Source organism: Ictidomys tridecemlineatus, chromosome 2, assembly GCF_052094955.1.
Source record: "Ictidomys tridecemlineatus isolate mIctTri1 chromosome 2, mIctTri1.hap1, whole genome shotgun sequence".
NCBI classification, from domain to species: Eukaryota; Metazoa; Chordata; class Mammalia; order Rodentia; family Sciuridae; genus Ictidomys; species Ictidomys tridecemlineatus.
Window position 1 is genome coordinate 16224632 of NC_135478.1, and position 27796 is coordinate 16252427.

General features: G+C 38.7%; 1 protein-coding gene across 2 annotated transcripts in view; it reads left to right on the forward strand.

Moving 5' to 3' along the window:
* The window catches only part of Smarcc1 (SWI/SNF related BAF chromatin remodeling complex subunit C1), a 150631-nt gene that overhangs the window by 118575 nt on the left and 4260 nt on the right, over positions 1–27796 (forward strand). For both annotated transcript variants that reach the window (XM_005332938.5, XM_013361850.4), the window contains exons 25-27: positions 5488–5622; positions 15380–15641; positions 26729–26905. In XM_005332938.5, coding sequence (XP_005332995.2) covers positions 5488–5622; positions 15380–15641; positions 26729–26905 — 574 coding nt within the window. The remainder of the gene's footprint in view (positions 1–5487; positions 5623–15379; positions 15642–26728; positions 26906–27796) is intronic.

The window sequence follows — 27796 nt, forward strand, 5'->3', positions numbered from 1 at the left end:
ATGCGTGCGGCCTAGGTTCGATCCTCAGCACCACATACAAAGAAAGATGTTGTGTCTGCCAAATACTAAAGAATACCTATTAAAATTCTCTCTCTTACTCTCTCTTTAAAAAAAAAAATAAAACATTTTTAAAGCTTTAATGCATAAAATAGTAAAATAACTTCTGCTTGGACAGCAAGTTAATATTCTACCTCATACTTTGTATATCATGTTTCAGAATCTTCAAACCAGGATTTATTTTATTTTTTTAAGAGAGAGAGAGAGAGGGTTGTTGGTTTTTGTTTTGTTTTAATATTTATTTTTCAGCTTTCCTCAGACACAACATCTTTGTTTGTATGTGGTGCTGAGGATCGAACCCGGGCTGCACGCATGCCAGACGAGCGCGCTACCGCTTGAGCCATATCCCCAGTCCCCAGGATTTTTTTTTTTTTTTTTAATATTTTTTTAAGGGCTGGGTATGTGGCTCAAGCGGCAGTGCTGGGTTCGTTCCTCAGCACCACATAAAAATAAAGATTTTGTATCCACTGAAAACTGAAAAATAAATATTAAAAAAAATCTCTCTTTAAAAAAAAGTATATATGTATATATTTTGAGTTGTTGATAGACCTTTTATTTTATTTACTTATATGTGGTGCTAAGAATTGAACCCATTTCTTAACATATGCCATGCAAGTGTGCTACCACTGAGCCATGACCCCAGCCCCAGGATTTTAATCCTTTATATATTATATGAAAATTGTAGGGGCTGGGATTGTGGCTCAGCAGTAGAGTGCTCGCCTAGCACGAGCGGGACCCAGGTTCGTTTCTCAGCACCACATAAAAATAAAGGCATTGTGTTGTGTCCATCTAGACCTAAAAAAGAGATAGATAGATAGATAGATAGATAGATAGATAGATAGACAGATAGATAGACAGATAGATAGAAAGAAAAAAAAGAAAGAAAATTGTAGAGCCTAGTACAGACTTTGGTCTCCTTTTTATTTTCTACTTTTTTTTTATTTTTTTGATGGGGGCATTTTGTTTGTTTTGTTTTTACAGTATGGGTTGTTGACCCCAGGACACTTTACTACAAGCAATAATTCCCAGCTCTTCATTTTTTATTTTGAGACAGGGTTTTAAGTCCCCAGGCTAACCTCAAACCTCCTGCTTCAGCCTCCTAAGTTGCTGGGATTTCAGATGTCTACCACTATGCCCACCTTCTAATTTTTACATAGAACTAACTAGATTTGTGGGACTTGGAAAAATAACTCAGAGCAGTTCTGTGTACTTTTTGTCCTTATCTTTCAATGTCCTCATTAATAACATCTTATTTTTTATTACAAGTTCTTTGTTTTTCTTGTGCTGAAGATTATACTCAGGGGCTGGGGATGTGGCTCAAGCGGTAGCGCGCTCGCCTAGCATGCGTGCGGCCCGGGTTCGATCCTCAGCAGCACCACATACCAACAAAGATGTGGTGTCCCCCGAGAAATAAATAAATAAATGTTAAAATTCTCTCTCTCTCTCTCTCTCTCTCTCTCTCTCTCTCTCTCTGTCTCACTCTCTCTTTAAAAAAAAAAAAAGATTATACTCAGGGTTCAGCACATGCTAAGCATATACTCTACCACCAGACTACATCTTTTTTTTTTTTTTTAATATTTATTTTTTAGGTGAAGACAGACACAACACAATGCCTTTATTATTATGTGGTGTTAAGGATCGAACCTGGGTCCCGCCCATTCGAAGTGAATGCTCTACCACTGAGTATCAGTCCCAGCCCCTACAAACTATATCTTTGGCCCTCACTATTTTTTAAATTCTCTTTTTTCTGTGATCTTTTTTTTTTTTTTTTCTTGGTACTGATGGTCAAACCCAGAATTTCTCTACCACTGAGCTACATTCTCAGCCTTTTTATGTATGTTTTTAAATTTTGAAACAGTCTTGCTAAGTTCCCTGGGCTGGCCTTAAACATATGATCCTCCTGCCTTGGCTTCCTGAGTATCTGGTATTACAGGCATATGCCATTATGCTCACCTTGTTTTTGAAGGATATTTTAATGGGTATAAAATTAAAGGTTAATAGTTACTTCCTTTAATTCTTTTTTTTTTTTTTTAAATACATCCTCTACCACTGAACTATATCCCCAACCCCATTAAGATTGTTTTTAATTTTGATAAAGTCCAACTTAATACTTTATCACTTGTGTCTTTGATCATATCTAATAAATGTTTTATTTAATCCCAGACCATTTAGATTTACTTCTATTTTCTAGTCTAAGAATTTTTTAGTATAAGCTCTTAGATTGAGATCTATGATCCATTGAGTTAATTTTTGTGTATGATATAAGGTAATGGGCCAAACTAATTACTTTGCATTGGTTAACTCATCCAAATCTACCTTTAAACTTTGTTACAGAAATATTGGGATGTGTGTGTATGTGTGTGTGTGTCCGTCCTATATATATAGAGAGAAGTAGACAAAATGAATCTCTGTACCTGTTATCTAACCTTGGTTATCAGTGTCTTGTCTGTCAGTCTTCTTTTATCTGTTTCTATTTGCTTTTGGACAGTTGCTGTACCTTCCTTAGGTTGGGTCTGTGACTTCTAGATGTCATTGTCTCTGAAGTTTTTCTAGTATTATTCTATGTTAGCTAGAACATATCCTTTAATAGCATATGCAAAAAGTAAACTGAGTTCTTCATTTCAAAAATGTCTTTATTGTGTGTACTCATTTATTGATTTAAGTTCCTATACATGAAATCCTAATTTGAAGTTCATTATCTCAGAGTTGGGAAGGCATTTTGCCATTTTCCTCAAAAATATAAATTTGCTTTCAAGAAATCTGATCTAGGACTGGGGATATAGCTCAGTTGGTAGAGTGCTTGCCTCACATGCACAAGGCCTTGGGTTCAATCCCTAGCACTACAAAAAAGAAAAAAAATCTGATCTGGTCCAGAATGTTTTTGTAACCTGTGGAGGTTTTTGTTTTGTTTCTTTGTCTCTTTAAAGGAGATATGCAAGGATTTGTCTGTCTTGTGTTCTTAAATTTCCAATGATGTTCATTGTGAGTCTTTTTCCATTTTACTTGTTTATTTTTGACATTTGGTGCCCCTTTCAATTTGAAGACATTTGTTCTGAAGTTTTGAGAAGACATGTTTTGGAATTTATTTAATAATGCATGGGGGGCTGGGGATGTGGCTCAAGCGGTTAAAAAGCGTGCGGCCCGGGTTCGATCCTCAGCACCACATACCAACAAAGATGTTGTGTCCGCCGAGAACTAAAAAATAAATATTAAAAAATTCAAAAAAAAAATAATGCATGGGGATGCCTCCGAATTCCTGAATAAATCTCATTAAATTAGAACAGGTTTTTTTTTTTCCTCTTCTTTTGGTAACTTGGGATTCGTTTTTATATATTCATACATGCACCCAAAATAACAGTATGATTTGGTCATTTTTATTCCTTAATACTTCCCCTTTCTCTACACTACCACCCTACCACCCTGTTTTTCTACTGGTTTTTTCTTCGGTTTTTGTGAGAACCCCCTACCATTTTTTTTTCCCTTCCTTTTTTTCTAATTTTCACATGTGAGAGAAAACATGGCCCTTGACTTTTGAGGTTTGGTTTATTTCATTCAGCATTATGTTCTTCAGTTTTATCCACTTAACCGGCAGATGACGTAATTTCATTCTTCATAGCTGCATAAAACTCCAATGTGTATATATGTGCATGTATGTATACGTGTGTGTATACACACCATAATTTCTTTACAAATCATCAGGATTCAAGGAGTCATAATCTCATAAAAATAGACCTAGAAACTAAAAACATTAATCCCCCCTCAGTAGTTACTAGTGATTTGTTGGCAAAATTAAGATGATTTTTTTTTTTTTTTTTTTTTTTTTGGTGCCAGAGATTGAACCCTAGGTTGCTTAGCCACAGAGCTACTTCCCCAGTGCTTTTTTATTTTATAGGTGGGTACATATCTTTGTTTCATTATTTTATTTTTATGTGGTGCTGAGGATGGAACCTAGTACCCCATGCATGCCAGGCAAGCGCTCTACCACTGAGCGACAACCCCAGCCCCCGCCCCAAGACTTTTTTGACGCCTCTTTGTAACTTTTAAATTTTATATTATGCGTAAACTTATCAAAAATGTAAATTATATAACAATATACAATGATAACAGTCTTAGAGTTCTGTAATATTTATTTAGACTGGGTAATGGGTATAGTTTATGATAGTTCAGAAGAGTAAACATGATTATTATAAAGTTGTTGTGGTGAGATTGTGACTCAGCGGTAGAGCGCTCGCCAAGCACATGCAAGGCCCTGGGTTCGATCCTCAGCACCACATAAAAATAAATAAATAAAGATATTGTGTCCAACTAAAAAATTTCTTTAAATAAATAAAGTTGTTAAACTTCATCCTTATATTTTGCTTACATTTCTGAATCTTCCTGCATATGGGTCCCCAGAGCTTGAACATAAAACTACATTTCTCTTTTTCAACTGAGAAGAAAAAAGAAAAAAACAAGTCTTCCATTAGGTGTTATATGTCAGTTTAGCTCCTAGAAACCTGTTAAATTCTTTCATGTTAGCTTCTAGGTTCTGTAGGAAACAGAGCAGTAAGATAGTCACTTTATGCCATTTCTTAAAACCTCGTGTAGAAGCAAGATGAGCACAAAAGTTCCACAGGTATTATGAAGGGGAAATGCAAAGTGGTATTGGGAAGCTGCAGTTGGCATCTGTAGAAGGTAGGATTGATCTTTACAGCTAGTCAGAGCCCTGGCCAAATACAGGTAATGTGCATTCTTCTTTGTACTGCTTAGCTGGCAAGAAGCATGAGTAGGACTCACCATCAGGCTGGAGGCAGCAGATGGCAGTCTTCCAGAGTAACTTCCTGTCTGCTCCTGTGTTTGCTTTTCTGGCTCTGGATGCCATTCTCATGCTCTGGGCAATACTGTTCTGTCCTTCCCCACACACAGTCTGCTCACCACTGGGAAGAGAGCAGCTTTGCATCTGCTCCTTTGCAGCTGAGGAGACAACTGCCTGCCTTAGGGAAGAGAGGGTGGTGAGGGGAGGTACAGGGGAGAGGTGAGGAAGTGCACCACAGGTCACCTATCAGAGCCCTAGTTTAACCTCTTCTCCTTTATAGGCTCTTTGATGGGAGAAGTTTACCATGAGAAAGATTTCTTTCGATCCTTTAAAAGGGTTGCTTTAGCTGTAAGGACCAGGAATTTAAGGAGAGTTATTATTTTACATTGAAATAAGTGTTTGGAAGAGACATGCAAATTGGACACCCTCAGTTACAGAATTCCCACTTTGAGAGGGCTGGGGATATAGTTCAGTGGTAGAGCACTTGCCTAGTATACATAAAGCCCTGAGTTCCATCCCCAGCACTGCACAAAAACAAAACAAAATTCCCACTTCAAATTGCATTTTTTAATGTGTTTTTTTTTTCTTCAAAACAAATACTTACCTAAATAATTTTAATGATCTTTTGCCCTTAGCATCTGGCTGCTGTGGAAGAGAGAAAGATCAAGTCCCTGGTAGCTCTCCTGGTTGAGACACAAATGAAGAAACTAGAGATTAAACTTCGACATTTTGAGGAATTGGAAACTATCATGGACAGAGAGAAAGAGGCTGTAAGTAAGAGGAATTCCATAGTGGGTGTTTGACGCTTAACCCTAACCACCTTTCAAAAATACAAGTTAGATAATATAAATAGTGACCTACCCCATTGGTCTCTATAGCTCTATTCTGTCCTTTTTGGCCGGTTTGATTGTCCTTTCCAAAGGATTATCAGCCAGTGATTATAAATAAAAGGAACTCCATTCACTTTCTAAAACCAGTTGTCTAAGCTTCTTGTACCTCTTTGCTGTGTAGATACATAACGTTAAACTATTCAAGTTAGAACTTGGACTTATTTTCATTACCTACTTGTTATCAATGAAGTAAAATCCATATAATTCCATTATCTGATTCAGAGATTTTTCTTGATTACCCATCTTTTTCAGTATAAATATGGGGAAGTAGGCATTAATCTCAAGAGCCTCATTTTCTGTGATCCCTCCTGACATCCAGTCTTGAACTTTCTCATCTTTCCTTCTCTCCCCTGTATATTGAGCCTCTCTTACACAACATTCTCTGGAGCAGAAACTTTTGACATAAGGACATGACCGAAACAGAAAATTTATGAAATAGTCCAAAAATGAGAAAGGATGCCAGGAAAATAAAAAACTGAGAAGCACAGGAACATTTTGATTTTTCAGAAATTCCCTTGAGATAACCAGAGATTAGTTCTTGGGAGTTTATTTTTTTTTAATGGGTTGAGAAGGAATTCATGACTTCCTAAACATAAGCTGAATGTGAGGATTTAGTTAGAATTTTCCTCCTGTTTTGATTTTTTAAATCTACATACGAGATATTAATTCTCTTCTCAAATTGAATCTTAAGAATAAATTATTGCAGAAGAGTGCACATTTTTATGGATCTATTTATATTTTTTCAACTGTTTCCCAGTGGTCAATCCAAGCAAGTCCTCTGGCAAATTCTTCCTGATGAGTAATCCAGTAACTCTCACCATGCTTCATTTTCATTTTGTCTTAAGACCAGCTGGGATATTAACAGGACATGTTAATCTATAGAGAGGGGAGAGTCTACTTCAATAACTCTCCTGCTTCCATCGCCACCATCCATCCCCACCACCCCATCCCCAGTTCCCTGATGTGAGCAGTTCCTAACTGATTGTACTCTCAATCACTGCACTCCCCACATCTTTTTTTTTTGCGCTGATAGATCATTTATTTATTCGTTTATATGCGGTGCTGAGAATCAGACCCAGTACCTCACACATGCCAGGCAAGTACAATACCACTGAGCCACAGCCACAGCCCCCCAACATTTGTCTTCGAGCTCCTGTCTGCTATACTTTGGCCCTTTCCTGCCCAAGAGCCTTTGAAGACCCCAAACTCATCTCCATTACCCTCTGCACCAACCATGCCAGACCAACATAGGCTTCCCTTGCAGCCTTCTTCTCTTTGACACCTGATTGTATCCTGTTCTTCTGCCAGGAAGTTTTTTTTTGTTTTGTTTTGTTGTTTTTTTCCTACTTTTTGCCTATCCCCTGTATCTTTCAGCTATGAGTGATATGCTCTCCTTTTTTACCGCTGTGGCAGCCTTGAAAGCACTTCCTATATATAATTTCCAATTCTTGTGTCCACATCCCATACCAGAAAGTATGCTCTTAGAGGGCAGAGACTTACTCATCTGTCGTCTTTAACACAGAACTGGCGCATCACAGGTCCTTATTTAAGTATCTTGAATGAATTTATGCCAGCATCATTGCCAAAAGTTGAAAAAAAAAAATGGAAAGGAAAATTGGCCCTTGGAGGATTTAGTTTAACATGGAAAATAGTCATGAAAAGAAATACTAGTAATACAGAGTGTTCAGTACTATTGGGGAAATAGAAAGGAGGAATCCCTGGGAGATGCAGAAAAGGAAAGGCTATCAGAGAAAATTTCTAGAGGTGTTGCTTTAGGGAATGAGTATTTGTGTTTATCCTTAATAAGCTTTTCTTTTGTCGTTTTGTGGAGTCTCTTAGGGGACTCTGGCAATAGAGCTACAAGATAATGAGTTATTGGCACATGCAGAATTCCAGTGGTGCTTAAGTAGTTACCAACAACAACCAGATGCCTTATTTTCATTCATGAAGCCTGAGTGATTTATTAGCCTTGAATGTTGGGGTGACCCTAGCTGAGCTCGTATAGAACAATGTCTAGATTGTCTAGGGGCTCTTCTCTTAGCTCTAAGTCATTTTCTTTTCAGAGAGTGAATTTATACCACCAGTCTTTTACACCTGATAGAACTGGTCTGTCATCTAAGAATAGTAGAGCCCTTATTCTTTTCCACTTCTGTTCATTGGCTCCCAGACACCTAGCAGAGGTATATAATGGCTTCACTTCTCTTAGCTCATCAGTTTTCCTTCTGTTGTAAATTTTTAAAAAATTTATTTACGTACTTATTTGGTACTGGGGATTAGATTAAATCCAAGGCCTTAAACATGCTAGGGCAAGTACTGTACCACTGAGCTACATCGTATCCCTTTTTTTCAGACATGACCTTACTAAATTGCCCAGGTTGGCCTTGAACTTGGATCCTCTTGCCTTAGCCTCCCAAGAAGCTAAAATTACAATCATATACCACTGTACCCAGCTTTTTTGTAATTCATCTCAAATTTCTAAAGTGGGGTGTCACTGTTTTCCTCAGACTGTTCTGATCTTCTGAGGCTTAGCAGTCTTCCTTCCTTGGCTTCCCAGGTTTCTAGGACAACAACCATACACTATCACACCTGGCTTTGACTTTTTTTTTTAATATTAAATTCTAATCAGAGCACACAAATTATTTTACAATATAAAGCACAACTGAAAATGGGAAAATACTGACACTATCCAACACACAGGGCTGCTCTGCTCAAATTTTTTGGAATCGGCTACATTTAGTACAGGAAAATTCTTTGTACAGAACAATCCTTAACCCTGCCTAATGAGTATCAGTAGCTCAACTCTGTTATTTATCTATTACTGCATTAAAAATTAACAACAAAGCTTAGTAACTAAAACCAGATAATATTTATTTTCTCACATGGTTTCTGAAAAGTTATTCAAAACAGCAAGAGTGTGGTAAAGCACCCCAAAAGGAAAACCTATTATCTCAACCTGGAAGATATATCACTTCTGTTGTACCCTCCCAGCCACACAGACCAAGCCTAGTTCCATGGGTTCAGCAGGGATGGTGTACATATTAGGAAGTGGATGGTTAGAGGTCAGCTTGGAGACTTGCTTTGACAGTGACCAGAATTAATCCTTTGAACTTCAAAATGTTTCCTGTTCATTTTTTGCACAATTAAAACATGAGTTAGCCAGGTGCAATGACACATACTTGTAAGTCCCTCTCCTGAGGCAGGAGAATCACAAGTTGGAGACCAGCCTGGGCAACTTGGTAAGGCCCTCTCTCAAACTAAAAATAAAATAGGACAGGTGTTATGGTGCACGCCTATAATCCCAGTGACACAGGAGGCTGAGGCAGGCATATCTCAAGTTCAAAGCCAGCCCCAGCAACTTAGCAAGACCCTGTCTCAAAATTTTAAAAATGGCCAGGGATATAGCTTACTGATTAAGCACCCCTGGCTTAAATCCCTGGTATCAAAATTTAAAAAAAAAAAAAAAGAAAAAGAAATAGTATTGGCGGTATAGCTCAAGGGTAGAGTACCCCTGGGTTAAATCTCTAGTGGGCAGGGTTGGGGAACATGACCTGTTTTTCTCCACCTGGCACTAGTACTCTGTTCTGTGAGCAAGTAAAGCCATAACTACTAATCTGGTGATTTTTCCCACAGAACTGTTGTAAAGATGAGAGAAGGATGGCATATGCCTGGCACAGTGTTTAGCACATAGTTAATATTCAGTAAATATTTATGTGCCTTCTTTTATGCAAACCAGTATGCAGCAATGATATATGAATGTTAAATATTTATGAGCTGTTTCTGGCTTTGTGAATATTAGGTTACTCAGTGTGTTAAAGCATTTTATATAGATTTTCTCAGTTTGGTGAGACCCAAGCAATTTAATCTCCAAAAATTATATGAGGAAACTGTAAGAAAGGAAATACTTAAGCTTTGAATCTCCCTGTTCAAGAATCCAGTAGTGATGCTGAATGGTGTGATCTTAATTTCTTCATTAGTCCTTCTTAGAGATGAGACAGGTAGGTTATGAACCCCTGTTCAATAAATGACATGCCAGGTCTTAAACCCATGTTACTTAGCAGTCTGGATTTATGTAGTATTTTATAATTTATAAAGAAATAAGCCATTTTTATCACATTTTAACCTAGGGACTCTGAATTAGGCAGGTTTTGTCATCCCCTTGTGAGTCAATAAAGCTGATGCTGTTGAAAGTGAACAGATCCTCTGGTTATGGAGCTTCCTAGCTCCCTAATTTCCTTGTGCCTACCGCATTGCCTCAGTTCAACGTTTTGGGGGGGGGGTAAGGGGCGTTACTCACTGAGTTACTGAGGGTGTTACTAAATTGTTGAGGCTGACCTCAAACTTAATCCTTCTACTACCTCAGCGTCCCTAGTCACTGGGATTACAGGTATGCACCACCATACCTGACCCTCAATTACAGAGCACTCTTACTTGCTTAACCCAGTACACAGCAGATTCAGCATAATTTTTCTTTAATTAAACATTTGGTTTTGTTTAAAACAGATGTGAAGGTATTTTTTTGCCCCCCAATACCTTAAAATCAGGTGTTCTCTTGAGTCTTAAATATTTGGTAATTGAGAATAAGGATGTAGGGCTGGTGTCGTAGTTCAGTGGTAAAGCACTTGCCTTGCATGTGTGAGGCTCTGGGTTTGATCCTCAGTATCACACAAAAATAAATAAAGATACTGTGTGTTCATCTACAACTTAAAAAAAAAGAATAAATAAGGATATAGACTAGGCATGGTGGCACATGCCTGTAATCCCACCAAACCTGGAAGGCTGAGGCAAGAGGAACACTAGTTTAAAGCCAGCCTCAGCAAGTTTGGTGAGACCCAAGCAATTTAGCAAGACCCTGTATCACAACAAAAAATAAAATAAGCTAGGGATATGGTTAAGCACCCCTGGATTCAATCACCTATACCAAAAAAAAAAAAAAAAAGAAGGATGTAAAGATTTTAAATGTTTTATAAGTATCATTAGTGCTCAGCAGCCATTGTCCCAGTGTTCTCAAAGTGTTAATAAGAAGGAAGGCAATTAAGGAAGTTACAGTCTGTCAGGGAGATGGCAAAGCATCGACTCCTGTCTCCAGAAAGATGCTGCTGGACCAAGTCACCTTTATTTAGTGTCACACTCAGCAGTCAGGAAAGCAGATTTTAGACTGATTGTGTTAGAAACTACAACAGTCTGGAGATAGCCAGAGTACCTGGACCCTGCCTATAGCAGCATTCACATTTTAATGTTTTTTAAATTTAAAAAAAAAAGACTTTTTTTTTTTTTTTTTTTTTTGTGTGTGTGGCCAGTGAGAATTAGCTTTGGACTAATTACTCTGTGAGTCTCTGACATTCATTTGGCTAGGAATAAAAATTGTGTTACCTCCAGAAAATAAAGACATTGGAAAACGCTCAAAGCTGTGAGAAACCCAGACCATGTGCTTAAAGAGGTGAGAGGTAAGTTGGGGCGTTTTACACATCGAGACCAAATACTGTAAGATAAAGGGGCAGTGAAAGTTCAGAGAAGATTGGCTCTGGCTGACATGATCTTCCTTTCAGTTTATGATAGCAAGAATCAGTCTGTCCAGCTGTATTTTAGAGAGTAAACTATAAGGTGGCAAAGTCAAACTGGGAAACTAGTGGGAAAGCTGTTGGGATAACCCATATAAGACGATGGTATTTTTAGGCCATGCTGTCAGCAACGAAAAAGAAGGAAGTGGAACTCATGCCCATCAAATAATCAAGTCCTTTGTTATATATGCATCTTATATTATCATTCCAAGATTAATAAAGCCATACCCAGAAGCAGATTCACTTCTGAAGCACAAAGATGGATACCCTTTTGAAGCAAGCACATTGTAGCAAAGACAAGATGACCAGACACAGTAATAGAACAGGCTCACCCTTTGGGATTCTGCCACTGGAAGCATATATGGAAATAGAAAATGTAGTTGTGTTTTTTCCCCTCAGGTAATAAGGAATGGGCATATCTGTTTTAGATTTGGTTTCTTCAGTGAATGACTCCCTCACTGATACCAAACACTGAAAAGGAAGGTGTGATTATTTATTTTCGTTCTGAGGACAAGAGCTAATGTCTTTAAGTTTAGGCTTTTCAGTCCTTGGCAGTGAGGATGGGTTTTTTGGTACCAACCATCTTTTCCCCTTTCCCACCCCTCCTCCCTGCATTATGCAAATAGAGATTTGGAGAAGAGCTTTGTGTGCACTTCAGCTGCACTTGCAGCTGTGTCTGCATTTGGTGTCTTAATGTTGAAAAGTGCTCTGTTGTAAGTTCCGCTTGGATACAACTGCTTTGTACATACACACAGTGTAGGAGCACAGAGGAATAGGAAGGCAGGGTAACGGTGCTGTGGGGGTTACCCAGGGGTTTCAGAGCAGGGTACAGGCAGCCTTGTATGAAATTGGTTCCCTGAAGCCACATTGGAGTTCTGAAGAAAGTTAACAGGTTCATTTAACACTGTATTTATGTGAGTAATTTACAGTTTGGCTTTTGAGCTTTGTGTACATAGTCCTAGGAAATGGAGAAGGCAAAGAATGAAATCACAATGTCTGTAGGACATAACTTGTGGAATGTTTGGTATTTTTTATTCCAAATTGTTGTGTGTGATGTAAAAAAAAAAAATCAAATAATAAAGTGAATTTTAAAAGTTGGGGGGTTTTTTGTGGGTTTTTTTTGTTTTGTTTTGGTTTTTCTTCTTCTTTTTTTTTTTAGTACTAGGGATCAAACCTAGGACCTCAAGCTTGCTAGGCAAGTGCTCTACCATTGAACTTCACCCCCTATCTTCTGTGCTCAGTTTCATTACTAGAAATAGTCACTATGAGTTTACTGTTTTTGAAACATTTTTAGTGGGTGTATAAGTGTGGTTATACTTAATTACTTTTTTTTTTTTCCCCTGAAGCAACTTAGACCCTGTCCCAAAATAAAAAACAAAAAGGGCTGGGGATATAGCTCAGTGGTAAGGCACCCCTTGGTTAAATCTCCAGTTACCGGCCCCCCCCAAAAAAAAAAAAATATGACCAGAATTGCCAAATTTCACTAAAAAATCCCTAGTTCATATTCTTTTAATTGCCATGAAAGTGAATGCTGTCTTCATTTGGATTCAATAAAAATAAGATGTCCAAAACAAGACAGATATTTCCTTTGCAAGCTGAGGCCAGGATGTGACCATAAGCTTTACTACTTCTACCATAAAGTAGAAATGGCCCTCTTGGAGCCAACTGGGAGCCTGCTATCTGAGCATTACTCTGATCTCAGGGGATCTGTTTGTTCCATATTGGAGCTTTAAGGTTAAATGAGATTCTCTTTGAGGTGTATAGTATGTGTTTAATCACTTACACTTTTTCATGTTTCTAATTACTTTCTCTTAATTACTTCTTACGTTTTAAAATGTCAGATGAAGTTCAGAAATAAATAGGATAAAGGTTCATTCATATCATAGGTGAGAAAACTGGGCAAATTTTTCCTCCCATCCTCTCAATGATAGATTTCCTATTTCTTTCCAAGGAGAGAGGCTAGTGTGGTTATAGAAATTAAAACAAAAACACTGGTCTGGGTAAGAGCACCAACTTTCTCTTCAGTAACAGAAAAATCTCCAGTAGTAATTTAGCTTTCTCTTAAAGTAGATTTTGACCTAACTTCTGTAGTTCTTACATAACTGCAGGACTTCAGCCAAGTTGTCCAAACTAATTCAAAAAGAACATAGGTGAAGGGCAGCCTCTTAAATCTAACCTCAGCAAATTAGTCCTAAATTTCCTAGAAAGAATGATTAAAAGAAAGCAAAACTGAGAATCTATTATCAGAATCTAACATCTATTGCCGCCATTTATCTTTCTCCTCACTTGTGCGTGCATACCTCTTTTTGTACTGTGACACCTATCATTTATCATGGAATTCCCCTAGTTGCTACTCTTGTTAACCAGTGATGCTTCTCATTTGATTCTACAAGAATCCTACACAGGTCTTTGCTAAGAGCCCAGATTCATAGATTCATAGATTAATTCTCATGCTTATTCCATCTAGTTTTTGCAAAATATAGTATTTATCCATAGAACTAGCTGCTCCCAAAACCAAAAATGTTGACCTTTCCCTAACCCATTAAATGCCAAAGAATAGCACTGTTCAATAGAAATAAAATATGAGCCATACATGTACTTAAACTTTTTTAGCAGCCATTTAAATTTTTTTTAAAAATCAATGAAAATGTACTTAGGAGGCTGAGACAGAAGGGTCCCAAGTTTAAAGGCAGCCTCAGCAACAGCAAGGCACTAAGTAACTCAGTGAGACCCCATCTCTAAATAAAAACAACAATGTGGCTCAGTGGTTGAGTGCCCCCGAGTTCAATCCATGGTACCAAAAAAAAAAAAGAGGAGGAGGAAAGAAAATGTACTAATTTAATGCAATATATAAAACTCTGCATACTGCAATCAATATGAAATTGTTTTTTCTTACTGAATCTTTAAATTGTAGTGTACTTTACACTTTTTGGTTTTTGTTTGTTTGGTTTGGTTTTTTGTTTTTAACAAAGGGGGTGGTTTACTAGGGATGTTGACTAGTCCGGGGATGCTTTGCAATGGAGCTACATCCCCAACTCTTTTCTTGAGATAGGGCCTCACTGAGTTTATGAGGCTGGGCTCAAATCTTCAGTCCTCCTGCTTCAGCCTCTCAAGTCATTGGGATTACAGGCATGTGCCATGGCACCAATCTCTTTTTTATTGGCCACATTTCAACTGCTTAGAAACTGGATGTGGTGTATGACTTCTTCAAGGAACAATGCAGCACTAGAAAAGATTTGCAGTAACTTAGATCTACTAATAGAAAATGATGGGATGGAGACATTACTGAAAAGGAACAGATGTATTAACCTCCTTATTATATTAAATAACCTTCTTATCATTATATCACCTACTACCAGCGATCTAGATTTTTATTTTCTTTCATGATCAGTTTGATTTTCTTTATGGGCCCTATATGTACTGAATTAATTTAAGACAGACTCCTTTGGCTCAGCTGTTATTAGGCATATGATTTCTGAATTTGCTACACATGTAATTTATTTCTCTTTTGAGTCCCAGAATATCTTGAATATTGAAATGCCTATATTATTCAAGATTCATATACATTTTTATTCAGGCAACTAAAATATTCTGTAAATGTGTTATCCAGCATAATTTTGGGTGCTTTAAAAGCTACAATTTGCAATGGCACTGCCAAAGTTCCACATAGAAAAATATGTCTTTGCAGCTAAGGCTATATCAGCTCATCCAGAGGATTTAACTCTGCTGTTATATTCTAAAATACACAGTAACCAAAAGGATCACATTCAGAAGAGAGCACCTGGGAACGTTGGGTAGACTTGGCAATATATATATATCTCTCTCCAGAAAGTAATAGCCCCACTGGCTGAAGATGGCAAGGATAAGCAGATCTTCAGAAAAAGACCCTGTTTATAGTAACAGGTATCCAGATGGAAATATGCTACTCAAGAACTAATGCCTATTCTCTCACTTTAGATAGCGTAGGAGGCAAAGTAGCTATGTTTCTCTGAGGCAGAGGGAGTTCAGGCATCAGGTAGATATCCTGTGTCATCTTATCCTGAGAGCCTTTCCTATATCATTTTTTTCCCCTTTTACAGTTAGAACAACAGAGGCAACAGTTACTTACTGAACGCCAGAACTTCCACATGGAACAGCTGAAATATGCCGAATTACGAGCCCGACAACAAATGGAACAGCAGCAGCATGGCCAGAACCCTCAACAAGCACACCAGCACTCAGGAGGACCTGGCCTGGCCCCTCTTGGAGCAGCAGGACACCCTGGCATGATGCCTCATCAGCAGCCTCCTCCCTATCCTCTGATGCACCACCAGATGCCACCACCTCATCCACCCCAGCCAGGTGAGGTGAAAGCTTTGCCCGTCAAAGAGACTTGTGACCATCCCATGTCACAGATTAGAGGGATCAATCATGTAGGTGATGTTTTCTGACAAGGCCTGTTCAAAATTTCCCTTGTCATCTAGGAAGTCATAGGCATATGAGATATAATTTTACCATCATGTAAAACCTGCCATGTTTGGTTTTTTTTTCCAATCTTCTTGATTAGATACTTTTTCCTTGGGTGGGTCAGACTCTGAATGGCAGTATATCTCAGGGTTTCTTAAAATTTTACCTTTAGATTGTCTCTGCATTCTTTTTTTATTATAAAAAATTTTAAAGATAGATACAAAAAGAAAACTGCAATAGCCAGATGTGGCAGCACTTACCTGTAATCACAGCCACTCAAGACATTGAGGCAGGAAGATCACAAGTTCAAGACCAGCCACAGCAGCTTAGTGTATACCCTGTCTCAAAATGAAGAGGACTGGAGATTTAATTCAGTGGTAGAGCACCCTTGGGTTCACCAGAGGGGAAAAAATAAGGACAAATAACAATAATAATAAAACAGCAGTGAACTTTCATGACCCAGCTTTGTAATCATTACCTTTTTGCCATTGTTGACTTTTCATTGTGGAAATCTTCAACTGAAGACAAAAGGAGAGATTAGTATAATCCCTATAAACCTGTTACAGAGCTTCAGAATTATTGATGTTGATGATGAATTTTTATATGTTCCTCCTCACTTCAGAATGTATCTTTTTATCCTCCCTCCCTCCCTCCCTCCCTCCCTCCCTTCCTCCCTTCCTTCCTTCCTTCCTTCCTTCCTTCCTTCCTTCCTTCCTTCCAGGGGATTGAGCCTGGAACCTTGCACAGGTGCTCTACCATTGAGGCACATCCCTGGCCCACCTTCCTTTTTTTTTTTAATTTAAGGTCATTTAGATGTTGAAGAAACCAGGTTTTCCACACTCTGGCCATACTTAATTGTACATTCGAGGTGTGATATCATTTGTCCCCCTCCCTCTCCTTTCCCTTCCATACATGTCCCATAAACCAGAGGATTGCTGTGAAGATTTTATTAGGCTCTAAATAAAATTAAAGGCTGGGGTTGTGGCTCAGTGACTAAGCACTAGTGGGTTCAATCCTCAGTGCCAAAAAAGATCTCCATCAGACTTCACCTGATAGGTTTAGTTGCCATTGAGAATTGCTCCCTAGATTGGTTATTTCATTGGGCATAATAAATAATGAGATTTCTAAATTTATTATTTATATTTATACTAGTGATTCTTTTTGATACACAAATTGTTCCATCTTTAACTTATGGGAGCCTTTTGAAGTTTGCTGCTATTTATCCCATTAAAATTAGTTTGAAAGTTAAACTCAGTTCTTTCAAACTTGTCTACCAATATCGTTAAAACCTAAAATGCTCTTTTAATTTCAGCCCCTTTGCCCTCACAATCAAAATAAAATTTTTAAAATTGGGGGCTGGGATTGTGGCTCAGCGGTAGAGCACGGGCCTAGCATGGGCGGGACCCGGGTTCGATCCTCAGTACCTCATAAAAATAAAGGCATTGTGTTGTGTCCATCTACACCTAAAAAATAAACATTAAAAAAAATTTAAAATTTTGTCTTCTACAGGAATATACAAGTGCCTTACCCAAAGCTAGAGTTTGTGTGTGTTAGATTAGAATGCAAATACTATGGCCAGGGCATGTAGAGGCAAGCTAAGATAAATATAGAGTGGCTCTTAGAAGCCTGCAAAGATCCCAACATGATATAACATCAGTTGACCTGACATCCTCAAAAGACAGATTTTTAAATCTTTATATGAAAATAACCAGATATATTTTCCTGTGGAAACTATGACTGAATATAAAATTATGATTTCACATCTTGCGTTGTTAACATAAATCTTTTATTTACAACCCAAAACATATTGTTATTAGTTAATTGTTTTTATTGACTTTACCCTAAAATAGGACAGAGTTGACTTTGATCAGGGAAGTGTTCATTTGCTCACACACACCTGTTACTTTGTAATTATGGAATTTACTACCATCATTAAAATTGCCACTTGATCTAAGTAGTGTTTGTGGAGACAGTCTTAGAAATATGACATGTTGAAACATAGGACACTTTCTTCCTCACTTCTCTCTGTCCACGTGAACAGGAAGTGTTAATTTGCTCACACACACCTGTTACTTTGTAATTATGGAATTTACTACCATCATTAAAATTGCCACTTGATTTAAGTAGTGTTTGTGGAGACAGTCTTAGAAATATGACATGTTGAAACATAGGACACTTTCTTCCTCACTTCTCTCTGTCCACGTGAACAGAGGGATCAACAAAGTGCAAATCACTGAGTAATTTTACAAATATAGTTATGGTTGTAAAATTAAGTTCCTGGAAGTTTACCGCCAGCCAACCTAGTAAAGTAACTGATGAAAAATATATTCAAATTTTTTTTTCCACCTGGGTACGGTGGCACACACCTATAATCTCAGCTACTTGGGAGACTGAAGCAGGAAGATTGCAAGATCAAGGCCAGCCTGGGCAACATAGCAAGACCTTGTCTGAAAGAATAATGAAAAAGGGATGGGCACAATGGTGCATGCTTGTAATCCTAGAAACTCAGGAGGCTGTCAGGATTACCAGTTCAAGACCAGCCTCAGCAATTTGGCAAGGCCTTAAGCAATTTAGTGAAACCCTGTCTCAAAATAAAAAGAGTTTGGGATATAGCTCAGTAGTAGAAACAAAAATTCCTGAGTTATGGGACAGATTTTTAGGGGAAGTTCACTATGACTACTTGGTATTTGGTTCGTGATGGTGTTGAAGCATCATATTCACAGTAGCTATTTACAGAGAACTTCTTAGGAATTCTAGCATCTGTATTTAGCTTGTAAAAGATGGGCCTAGAGATGCATCCTAGGTACACCTGATGTTGGTACACCTGACTCTTCACCCACATCATTTCACTTCTTGTTGTCCTCACTGAACAGTTGAAGACCTGGTGTATGGTAAGGCCAAATAACCCTGCTGCCCAGCATATTCAGGTTTCACACTGAGCTCCATCTGATTCAACAGTGAGACCAGGACAGAATGCTGAGAGGGGTTCCAGCAGACGCAGATTCTCCTCAATAGGTGGTACCAGCAAATGACTTGACAAAAATAGTCTTTAGAAGAGAAATAGGTCATTTTTCCTTTTAATTTTCTAACCAACATAGGCATTTCTACAGTGAATTTGTAAGAGAAAAATCATTCAGTACAAGATGAGAATTGTTTCTTTTTCCCTTTTTTAATCTATGTCAAGTTATTCTCATAATTTTTATTGAAACATAATGTAATATGGAAAAACATGTCATAAGTATTTCTTTGCTGAGTTTTAACAAAGAGACACGACCTATGTAACCAACACTCAGAGGCCTCTATCATAGTCCCCTCAATCTCTTCCCCTCCCAAGATACACCTCTCCTGACTTCTAATACCATTGATTAGTTGAGCTGGTTTTAAATGTTGATTGGATCATAGTGATTTGTTTGCTTGTCTGGCTTTTACTCAGAACTGAATATGTGAGCTGAACACAGTAGTGTTTGCCAGTAATCCCAGCTAATCAGGAGGCTGAGGTAGGAGGATCACAAATCCAAGACCAGCTTGGGCAACTTAACTTAGCAAGACCCTGTCTCAAAATAAAAAGATCTGGAGATGTAGCTCAGTAAAGCACTTCTAGGTTCAGTCTTCTGAATCACATAATAAAAAATGAAAAATAAAGCATTGTATATATGAGATACATACGTACATATACATTGTTGTGAGTGGTTGTACATTTGTTCCTTCTGTTTGCTGAATAGTGTTACACGGTGTGGCTATTCTACAATTTATTAGTCCATTCTCCTGCTTATGAACATATAATTGGTTTCTAGACTTTAGTTATTATGAATAGTTAAAAAATAGCCATAAACATGTGAGCAAATGTCTTTTGATATACAGTATACATTCCTGTTAAGTTTGTCCTTAAGGAGTAGAATTGGGTGTGTTCCAAGGAATAGGTCATAGAATTTGTGTTTTTTCATATCACTACATGCCCTCAAAATGTTTCCAAAATGGCTGTGGCTTTTTAATAGTGTATAAAGAGTTTTCAACAGCTCAAAATTTATATAATTTTTATAATTGCCCCTTTTGTGGGGTTGCTTTGGAGTTTGAATTAAATTAGTATGTTAAGAGAGTAAAATTGGGGCTAGGATTGTGGCTCAGTGGTAGAGTGCATGCCTTGCACACATGAGGCACTGGGTTTGATCTTCAGCATCACATAAAAGTAAATGAAGAAAATAAAGATTTTGTGGGATTGGAGTTGTGGCTCAGCGGTAGACTGCTCGCCTGGCATGTGTGAGGCACTGGGTTTGATCCTCAGCACCACATAAAAATAAATAAAATAAAGGTAGTGTGTCCCTCTATAACTAAAAAAATTATATATATATATATATATTGTGTCCATTTACTACAACAACAACAAAAAAAAAAGTAAAATTAATAGCAGTAGTAAATTAAATCCAGTATTTTAGGATTGCCTTCATCTTACCAGTTCAGAAAAAGCTAATTCTACCAAGTCTGGTACTTGGTATTCTAGTGTTAGCCAAAGGGGCCTTTCAAATCAAGGCATGTGAGATAGTCCAAAAATATGTGTTTTGGGTAAACAATATCTTCAGTCTATGATTTTACACAAATGTAAGTTAAGAGCTATAAGCAGATCCTTCCAACTTACGTTTCTTAGTTTTAGAAAAGTTAACAGGTCACAGCATTTATATTAGGAGTTGAGGATAATTACCCAGGTAACTTTTTGCTATTTATCCAGAACTTAACCATGTGTAAAAGGACAGGAAAAACCAGCTTGTAAATGACAGCAAAGTTGGAGAAATGTCAGGAAGGAGGGTCAAGGAAGATTTACTATCAAGTGATTAATTTGTCCATCTCTTAGCCTATGTTTCTATGCGTATATAATTTTTCTCTGTAAAACTGTCCATCAGTTAATGGTAGAGCCCATTAATGTAGCAGTTCAGTGTTGTAATAAATCCATTAGGCTCCAGACACTGATGGGCTTGGACATCAGAATAACTAAGTTGGCACCCATATATATTCCATTTGGTTTGTCTCTTAACTTTTCAGCCCTTCTTTTTTTTCCCCCACCCACTGCCTTTAATTCATTTACATGCTGAGAATTTTTATATGATTTGCCCTGTCTTCATAACTTCTCTTTCTAGGCTTTTGTTATTTGGTCCTACTGCGGGGAACTTCCTATCTCTGATGAAGTGTCCTGTGTTGGTTTGTTCCCACCAAACAAAAAGCCTAGAGAATTTTACATAGTAGAGTGTTTCTGCTGTACAGTTGGCCCACTGTTTGTTTTTTTCTCAACTTTAAAAATACATACCATTGCATTACATCCATTTTCATTTAAGCTATAAAATAGTATCAAATGGTTACCAAATTAAAGACTTCCTACTTCTACCTGTGAAACTGCCATTGTAAATGGCAAAAAATGAATAGTTATAATTACAGTCTTTTTTCTTTCTTGGTACCAGGGATTGAACTCAGGGGCACTCAACCACTGAGCCACATTCCCAGCCCTGTTGTATTTTATTTAGAGACAGGGTCTCACCAAATTGCTTAGTGTATCACTTTTGCTGAGGCTGGCTTTGAACTCCCCATCCTCCTGTCTCAGCCTCCTGAGCTGCTGGGATTACAGGTGTGTGCCACTGCATCTGGTTTAATATATTCTTGCATGTATATCGTGTCCTCAACCATACCCTGGGCTGTGGTGTCCATGAAAGCATGTGGAGAACCACAAAGGAGAATAACTTGAGTGGTTGCTTTTGCTTCTTAAATTGTCTTTTATTGTGTTTTTTATCAAGCGGGGGGCGGGCCACTGCTAACTACTAGGAATCTTCTTGAAGGTGAGGTGGTCAGGACTCCAGGGGCTTTGGCACATGTTCAAAGGAAGGTTACTAGCAGGGGCAGTAGTGCACACCTGTAACTCAGGCTAGTCAGGAGGCTGAGATTAGGAGTATTACAAGTTTGAGGCCAGTCTGGGCAACTTAGCAAGACCCTGTCTTAAGATAAAAATTAAAACAGACAGGGTATATTGCTAAGTGGTAGAGTGGTTTTCTAGCAAGCATGAGGCCCTAAGTTATATCCCCAGTACCTTAAAAACAAGAAAGAAAAAGATTTTCTGTTTTTTGAGTTCAATCAGAGGAAATAACAGCAGGATCTAGGTGTTTGGGAGGCTGAGACAAGAGGTTCTCAAGTTCAAGGTCAGCCTGGGCAATTTAATTCAGCAAGAGCTTCTCTGGAAATTTAAAAACTTAAGAAAGGGAATTAGATGAGTGGTAGAACACCCCGGGGTGGGGGCGGGGGGGGGGTGTGTGGCAAAAACCTAGTAGGTAGGTGCACTGGTGAACTCTGCCCTTTCTATGCATTATGGTAAAAGAGACTCTCAAATATTCAGACCTTGTTGATCTCATTTGAGCCAACTGCATTGGAGAAGCCTTTGTATGCGCTCTGTGTGTGAAAAGCAGAGGTTATATTGGTTTAAATCTTCCTAAGTTCTTCATTATTAATACTGTAAAAAAAATTTTTGGAAGTACCTAGAAAAATCAAAATAGGAAGTGGTCTGATTGAATAAGAATTCAGACATGATAAAATGGTATATTAATGATAAAACTAGAACATTTTAAGCCGGGCGTGGTAGCACACACCTGTTACCCCAGCTACTTGGGAGGATTTTTTTAGGCCAGTGTAAGCAACTTAGTGAGACCCCTGTTTCAAAATAAAAATAATTAAAAGGGCTGGAAACGTTGTTCAGTGGAGTCAGTCCATAGTACCACAAAAAAAAATAAAGCAAGAGGGGCTGGGGATGTGGCTCAAGCAGTAGCGCATTCGCCTGCCATGCATGCGGCCCAGGTTCGATCCTCAGCACCACATACCAACAATGATGTTGTGTCTGCCGAGAACTAAAAAATAAATATTAAAAAAAAAAAAGAAAGAAAGAAAAAACTAAAACATTTTATATTGGTCAGTAAAATATGGTTTGAGAAAATTTCAAAAAGGTATTAAGCATTTGGCCTCCCCCCACACCCAGCCTCATATAAGTCAGGGTCTCAATATGTTGCCCAGGCTGGACTCTTGCCTCAATCTTCCAAATATTTAGGATTATAGGCACATGCCACCATGCTCAGCTCAAATACTTAGCTTTTAAAACCCCTTCATTAGACCTACTTTTACAGCCCTACGTATAGGAAATAGTACTTAGGAAATCATTATAACCCATTGTTGCAGGCTTACTCTCTGAACTCAGTCCCATCCTGAAGAGGGAGAAGGAATAGCTCATCATGTCAGCTAATCTTTTCTTGTCTGAAATGCCTTTGGTTCTCCTTGTGTCATGTGATAATAGAGCTACCATACCCTTTGTAGAGTAGCAGGTTACCCTCACAAAGAGAACAGTGAGGGCCCAATTCTTAACAAAGAGCATCTGTGGCAGGCACTCCCAGGAAGCTGCTGTGTACTGGGGGGAAGGAACATCCTGCAAGGAGCCTGGGCTTCCCCTCACTTAGTCTTGATTGTGCTATTTTCGTTTTCCTGGGGACTCAGCCAAAAGATGTACTGTGGACAGTTAGAAATGGATTGATGAAATGTGCTCAAGATTGGGTGTCCATAGGTTCCTTTCACAGCTTCTTCTAATATCCCAAGGATGAAAATGAAATGTTTAACTAGTATTCTATTAGACATGATGGATTTAAGTCTTTAGTAAAATATCAGATAAATCTGAGAGACTGTGAGGGATTTTATACTAGCTAAACCTAATTTTAACAAACCGTTTCATATTTCAGGCTTCAGATGTCTGCTGTTTTTTTTTTTTTTTTTTTCCTTCCTTGTATGTAGGACAGACTCCCCACCATCCTATGCTTTGCTACTTCTGTTTTGAAGTGATGTCTCTCTCACCTCCTACTTCTCCCTATCTACTGGGGAAAAAAATGCCTTTTTTTTTTCTTTTTTTTCTTTTTGTAGTGGGGATTGAACCCAGAGGCACTTAACCACTAAGCCATATACCCAACCCTATTTTGTATTATATTTAAAGACAGGATCAGGATCTCACTGAGTTGCTTAGCTTTTGCTGAGGCTGTCTTTGAACTCGCAGTCCTCCTGCCTCAGCCTCTCGAGCTACTGGGATTGCAGGTATGCGCCACTACACCCAGTTCCCCGAGTTATTTTTAATAGAAAATATATACTTACCCTCTATTTTGTTTAGTAAGAATTCCTCAGGGATTTCAGGTTTCTGTGGGTCATACTTCTTTGTACTGGTAAGAATTAGTAGGGTAGACACTCAGAAGTGTCTCATCTCCTTCCCTGTCTGCTCTCTAATTCTACTGCCCCAGGTATACCAGCCCCATGAGCTATGAAGCATATGACAGCAGTAACAGGACAGCACTCACTCTTGGCACATTCTTTGCTTGCCTGAGATGTTTGCGTATGGTTCAGAAAAGGAAAGTAATTATTTTTCCTTTAGCATCCTTTCTTCTTTGCTGCCATCCTTCCAAAAAGCCATTTTTCTTTCATTGCCTAGAGAGCCACGTCCCAATGGCTCTATGACCCTCTCTGTGACAGTAGGATAGAGAAACACTTTCTTTGGGAAGGTTTTAAAATTTGCAGTAAGTGAAAACAAAAGGTTTTTTGGTTGGTTGGTTGATTTGCTGTTGCCTTGAGAAACTCAAAATTACGTTATCCAACTATTGCCATGCGGATATAGGGAAATTTAGGTAATTGGGCCAGTGCCACTGAGCCTGCAACTTCAGAAAAGGCACCGTTTGCCTAAGAGCAAAATCCTGTGAGCTCATCCCAGTGCATGATGGACAGTCATTACCCCATGGATCTGTCAGCACGAATGCTGCTCTCTTCATGATTATTTATGTTGGTATTAGAGAGGGATGGTCCTGGGAATTGAACCTAGGGCCTTGCACATTATTACCACTGAGCTATAACCCGGGAATCATTTATTTATTTGTTTGTTTGTTTGTTTGTTTTGGTGGCAGGGGCGCAGAGTAGTGTAGTGCAGAGAGAATTGAACTTTGAGGAATTTTGGATCTAATTTACAATTCCTTCTATGATTCTATGACCATAAAGTAGTCTGTTGAGGGCTGGGGTTGTGGCTCAGTGGTAGAGCGCTTATGAGGCCCTGGGTTTGATCCTCAGCACCACATAAAGCATAAGTAGACCTTATTATCCACAAAAGGATAAATAGACATCATTACCTTAGTACATGTATGAAGATATGAATGATGTGATGCTACTTGGTGAACAGAGATACGAAAAATTGTAATCTATCTGTGTAATATGAATTGTAATGCATTCTGCTGTCATAACAAAATTTTTAAAAAGGATAAATAAAATAAAGGTATTTAAAAAAAAGAAATCTATGGATTTTTCTGAGATGCTTTTATCCTCTATAAAATGAGAATATTGGAGAAGCTAGTGACATAATAAGGCACTTTACCAAATAAAGACTTCCTCTGGTTATACTGAAAACCCTAAATAGGTAGGCAACTATTTAACTTTACTTAGTATAATCTCAGGAAACTGAAGCTAGGGGCATGCTGAATAACTAACCTAGGGTAGAATGAAATCAAAGTGATTTTGCAGCTGTTTAGTTTCCAGGCTGCATCATCTGTACTTTCCCTGTTGATGGTACTGGGTTGCTACTGACTGGGATTGTCCCATGGACGCAGTATTCAGTCAAGAGTTTTGGCAAATCATACTTTACTATAGACATCAGAATATAAAACTCTGTCCTATGAGAAGTGATTGAGACCTAACTGTTGTGTGTCATGTCACTTATGTGAGCACACACCTGGAATATTCTTCCTATTTCTTTCTCCCTTACCCAGTATTGGCTCTGGCTTCTTTGTAAAGGTATTCTTCACAGCTCTATGTTTAAGTTTTCTAGAGTGAGAGACTGACAAGATGTTCCTTCTAGCTCATGTAAAGCTCTGTCCAATCTGAACTTGGCAGGAGATGTGCCCTCCTAGCATGTACCCAGGCTAGAATTTTGTATTTCTGACCTTAAAAGTAAGCCTCTGCCTACAGCTATGACTGCCTTCATGCTACAATGACAGAGTTGACTAGTTGTTCCAGAAGCATATGTCCAGCAGAATCTAAAATATTTATTGTCTCTTTAAAGAAGTTGTTTGCTGAAATTTCTTTTGTAGTGGGACACTGGGAATTGAACTCAGGGGCACTCAACCACTGAGCCCCATCCCCAGGCCTGTTTTGTATTTTTATTTAGAGACAGGGTCTCACTGAATTGCTTAGGGCTTCCCTAAGTTGCTGCGGTTGGCTTTGAACTCATAATCCTCCTGCCTCAGCCTCCCAAGCTACTAGGATTACGGGCATGCGCCACTGCACCTGACTGAAAATTCTTAAAGCTCAGTGTGTAACTGAATACAGGAAATATTTTAGTTTGTTTCTTGTCTCTGAGGTCTCCTGTCATTACTTTGAAAACACTTGGAAGAGATGGAGTTGTCTATTTCCCCCTTGTGAATCTCTCAGGTTTGTGGTTCATCATAGGCTTATTAGGGAGAAATTTTTTGTGGATAGGACCTGGAGATTTAAATCAGAATCCTTGTTTAGTGGGTTTAAGTCAGACCTTTCTTCAAAGTCTGTACATGAAGCAGTCTGGACTAAGCTGCAGTTCTTGGACTGTGAACTAATTTCCCAGCAAAGTTCTCTGTGAAACTGTGTGTGTCCTCATGAAGATGTTGGACCATCCACTGTTCACCCAAACTAACTACAATGAATATTTTCTTTTAGGTGTGCTTTCTTTGTAATTGCTTCTTTACCACTACCTGCCTATGCCAGAGTTTAGAGTAGATGTTCCTCATTAGCTGCTCCCGAAATGAATGAACAAATAAAAGTTGATCATAGAGATTATGAGTTATCACTGTTAAATTTCAGATCCTTGGGAGGTTTGGTATTTGTTTGTATTTAATAGTTTCATGCATTGAGTTGATCCATTTCTACTGCCCTTTCCTAGTGTACTTAACAATACTTTGAATCTCTTTCTACAGGTCAGATACCAGGACCAGGTTCCATGATGCCTGGGCAGCCCTTGCCAGGCCGCATGATTCCCACTGTGGCAGCCAACATCCACCCTGCTGGGAGTGGCCCTGCCCCTCCTGGAATGCCTCCTATACCAGGAAACATCTTGGGACCCCGGGTCCCCCTCACAGCACCAAATGGCATGTGTAAGTAGCACAGTAGGGAGACATGTTACTTCAGGGTCTGCCTTGGGCACTATAAATAAGGGAGGAAGGCTTTGATTTCTCAGAACAAAAGTCCATGGATGACCCTGAGATTTGGCAGGTCCATGGACAGTGCAGTCTGTGACAGTGTGTTCTAAAAGATCCATTCTTGATCACTGATCTTTAGTACCCCTGATGGGCAGGTTGTAGGTGTGGAATGCTTCCATGCAATAAGGCTGCACTCTCAGCACGGAGATCTGTGAGAAAGTCAATAAGATATTCTTCTCCCACTCCTGTTTAAACCCATCTGGGTCAGGTGTGGTGGCACAGGCTTAGAATCCCAGCTTCAAAAGTGGCAAAGGCAAGGATCCCAAGTTTAAAGCCATTCTCAGCAACTTAGCAAGACCCTGTCTTAAAATAAAAAGTAAGAAAAGGACTGGGGATGTACCTCAGCGGTAGAGCACTCATCTAACAATCATGAGGCCCTGGCTTCAGTCCTCAGTACCTGCCTTCCCCACAACACACACACTTTGAATCTCAACAGACACATAGAGTTACTGATTGTTACTTTCCCTGTACAAGCCTTTTAAGCATAAAGGATTCAAAGTGGTGAGTATAAAGAAGAAAGGAAACCAGTTTGGAGTAATAATAACAAATAAGTTTCTTGTAGATCTTTTTCTTAATATATTGATAGTGGCTGCATAGAATAAGGAGGGAATATTCAGGAGCTGCGTAGAGGAGGAACCCAGTGGAAAAACACTGGTACTCCTCAAGAGCACCTGTTTGAGGGTGTGTGCGGAGGCCCAGCAATTTCTCCCATAAGCCCTTACTGTGCTCCAGCCTTGGCCTCCAGAGGTTTGCTTCCAAGGCTCTGGCCACACTTTACTCCTGTAG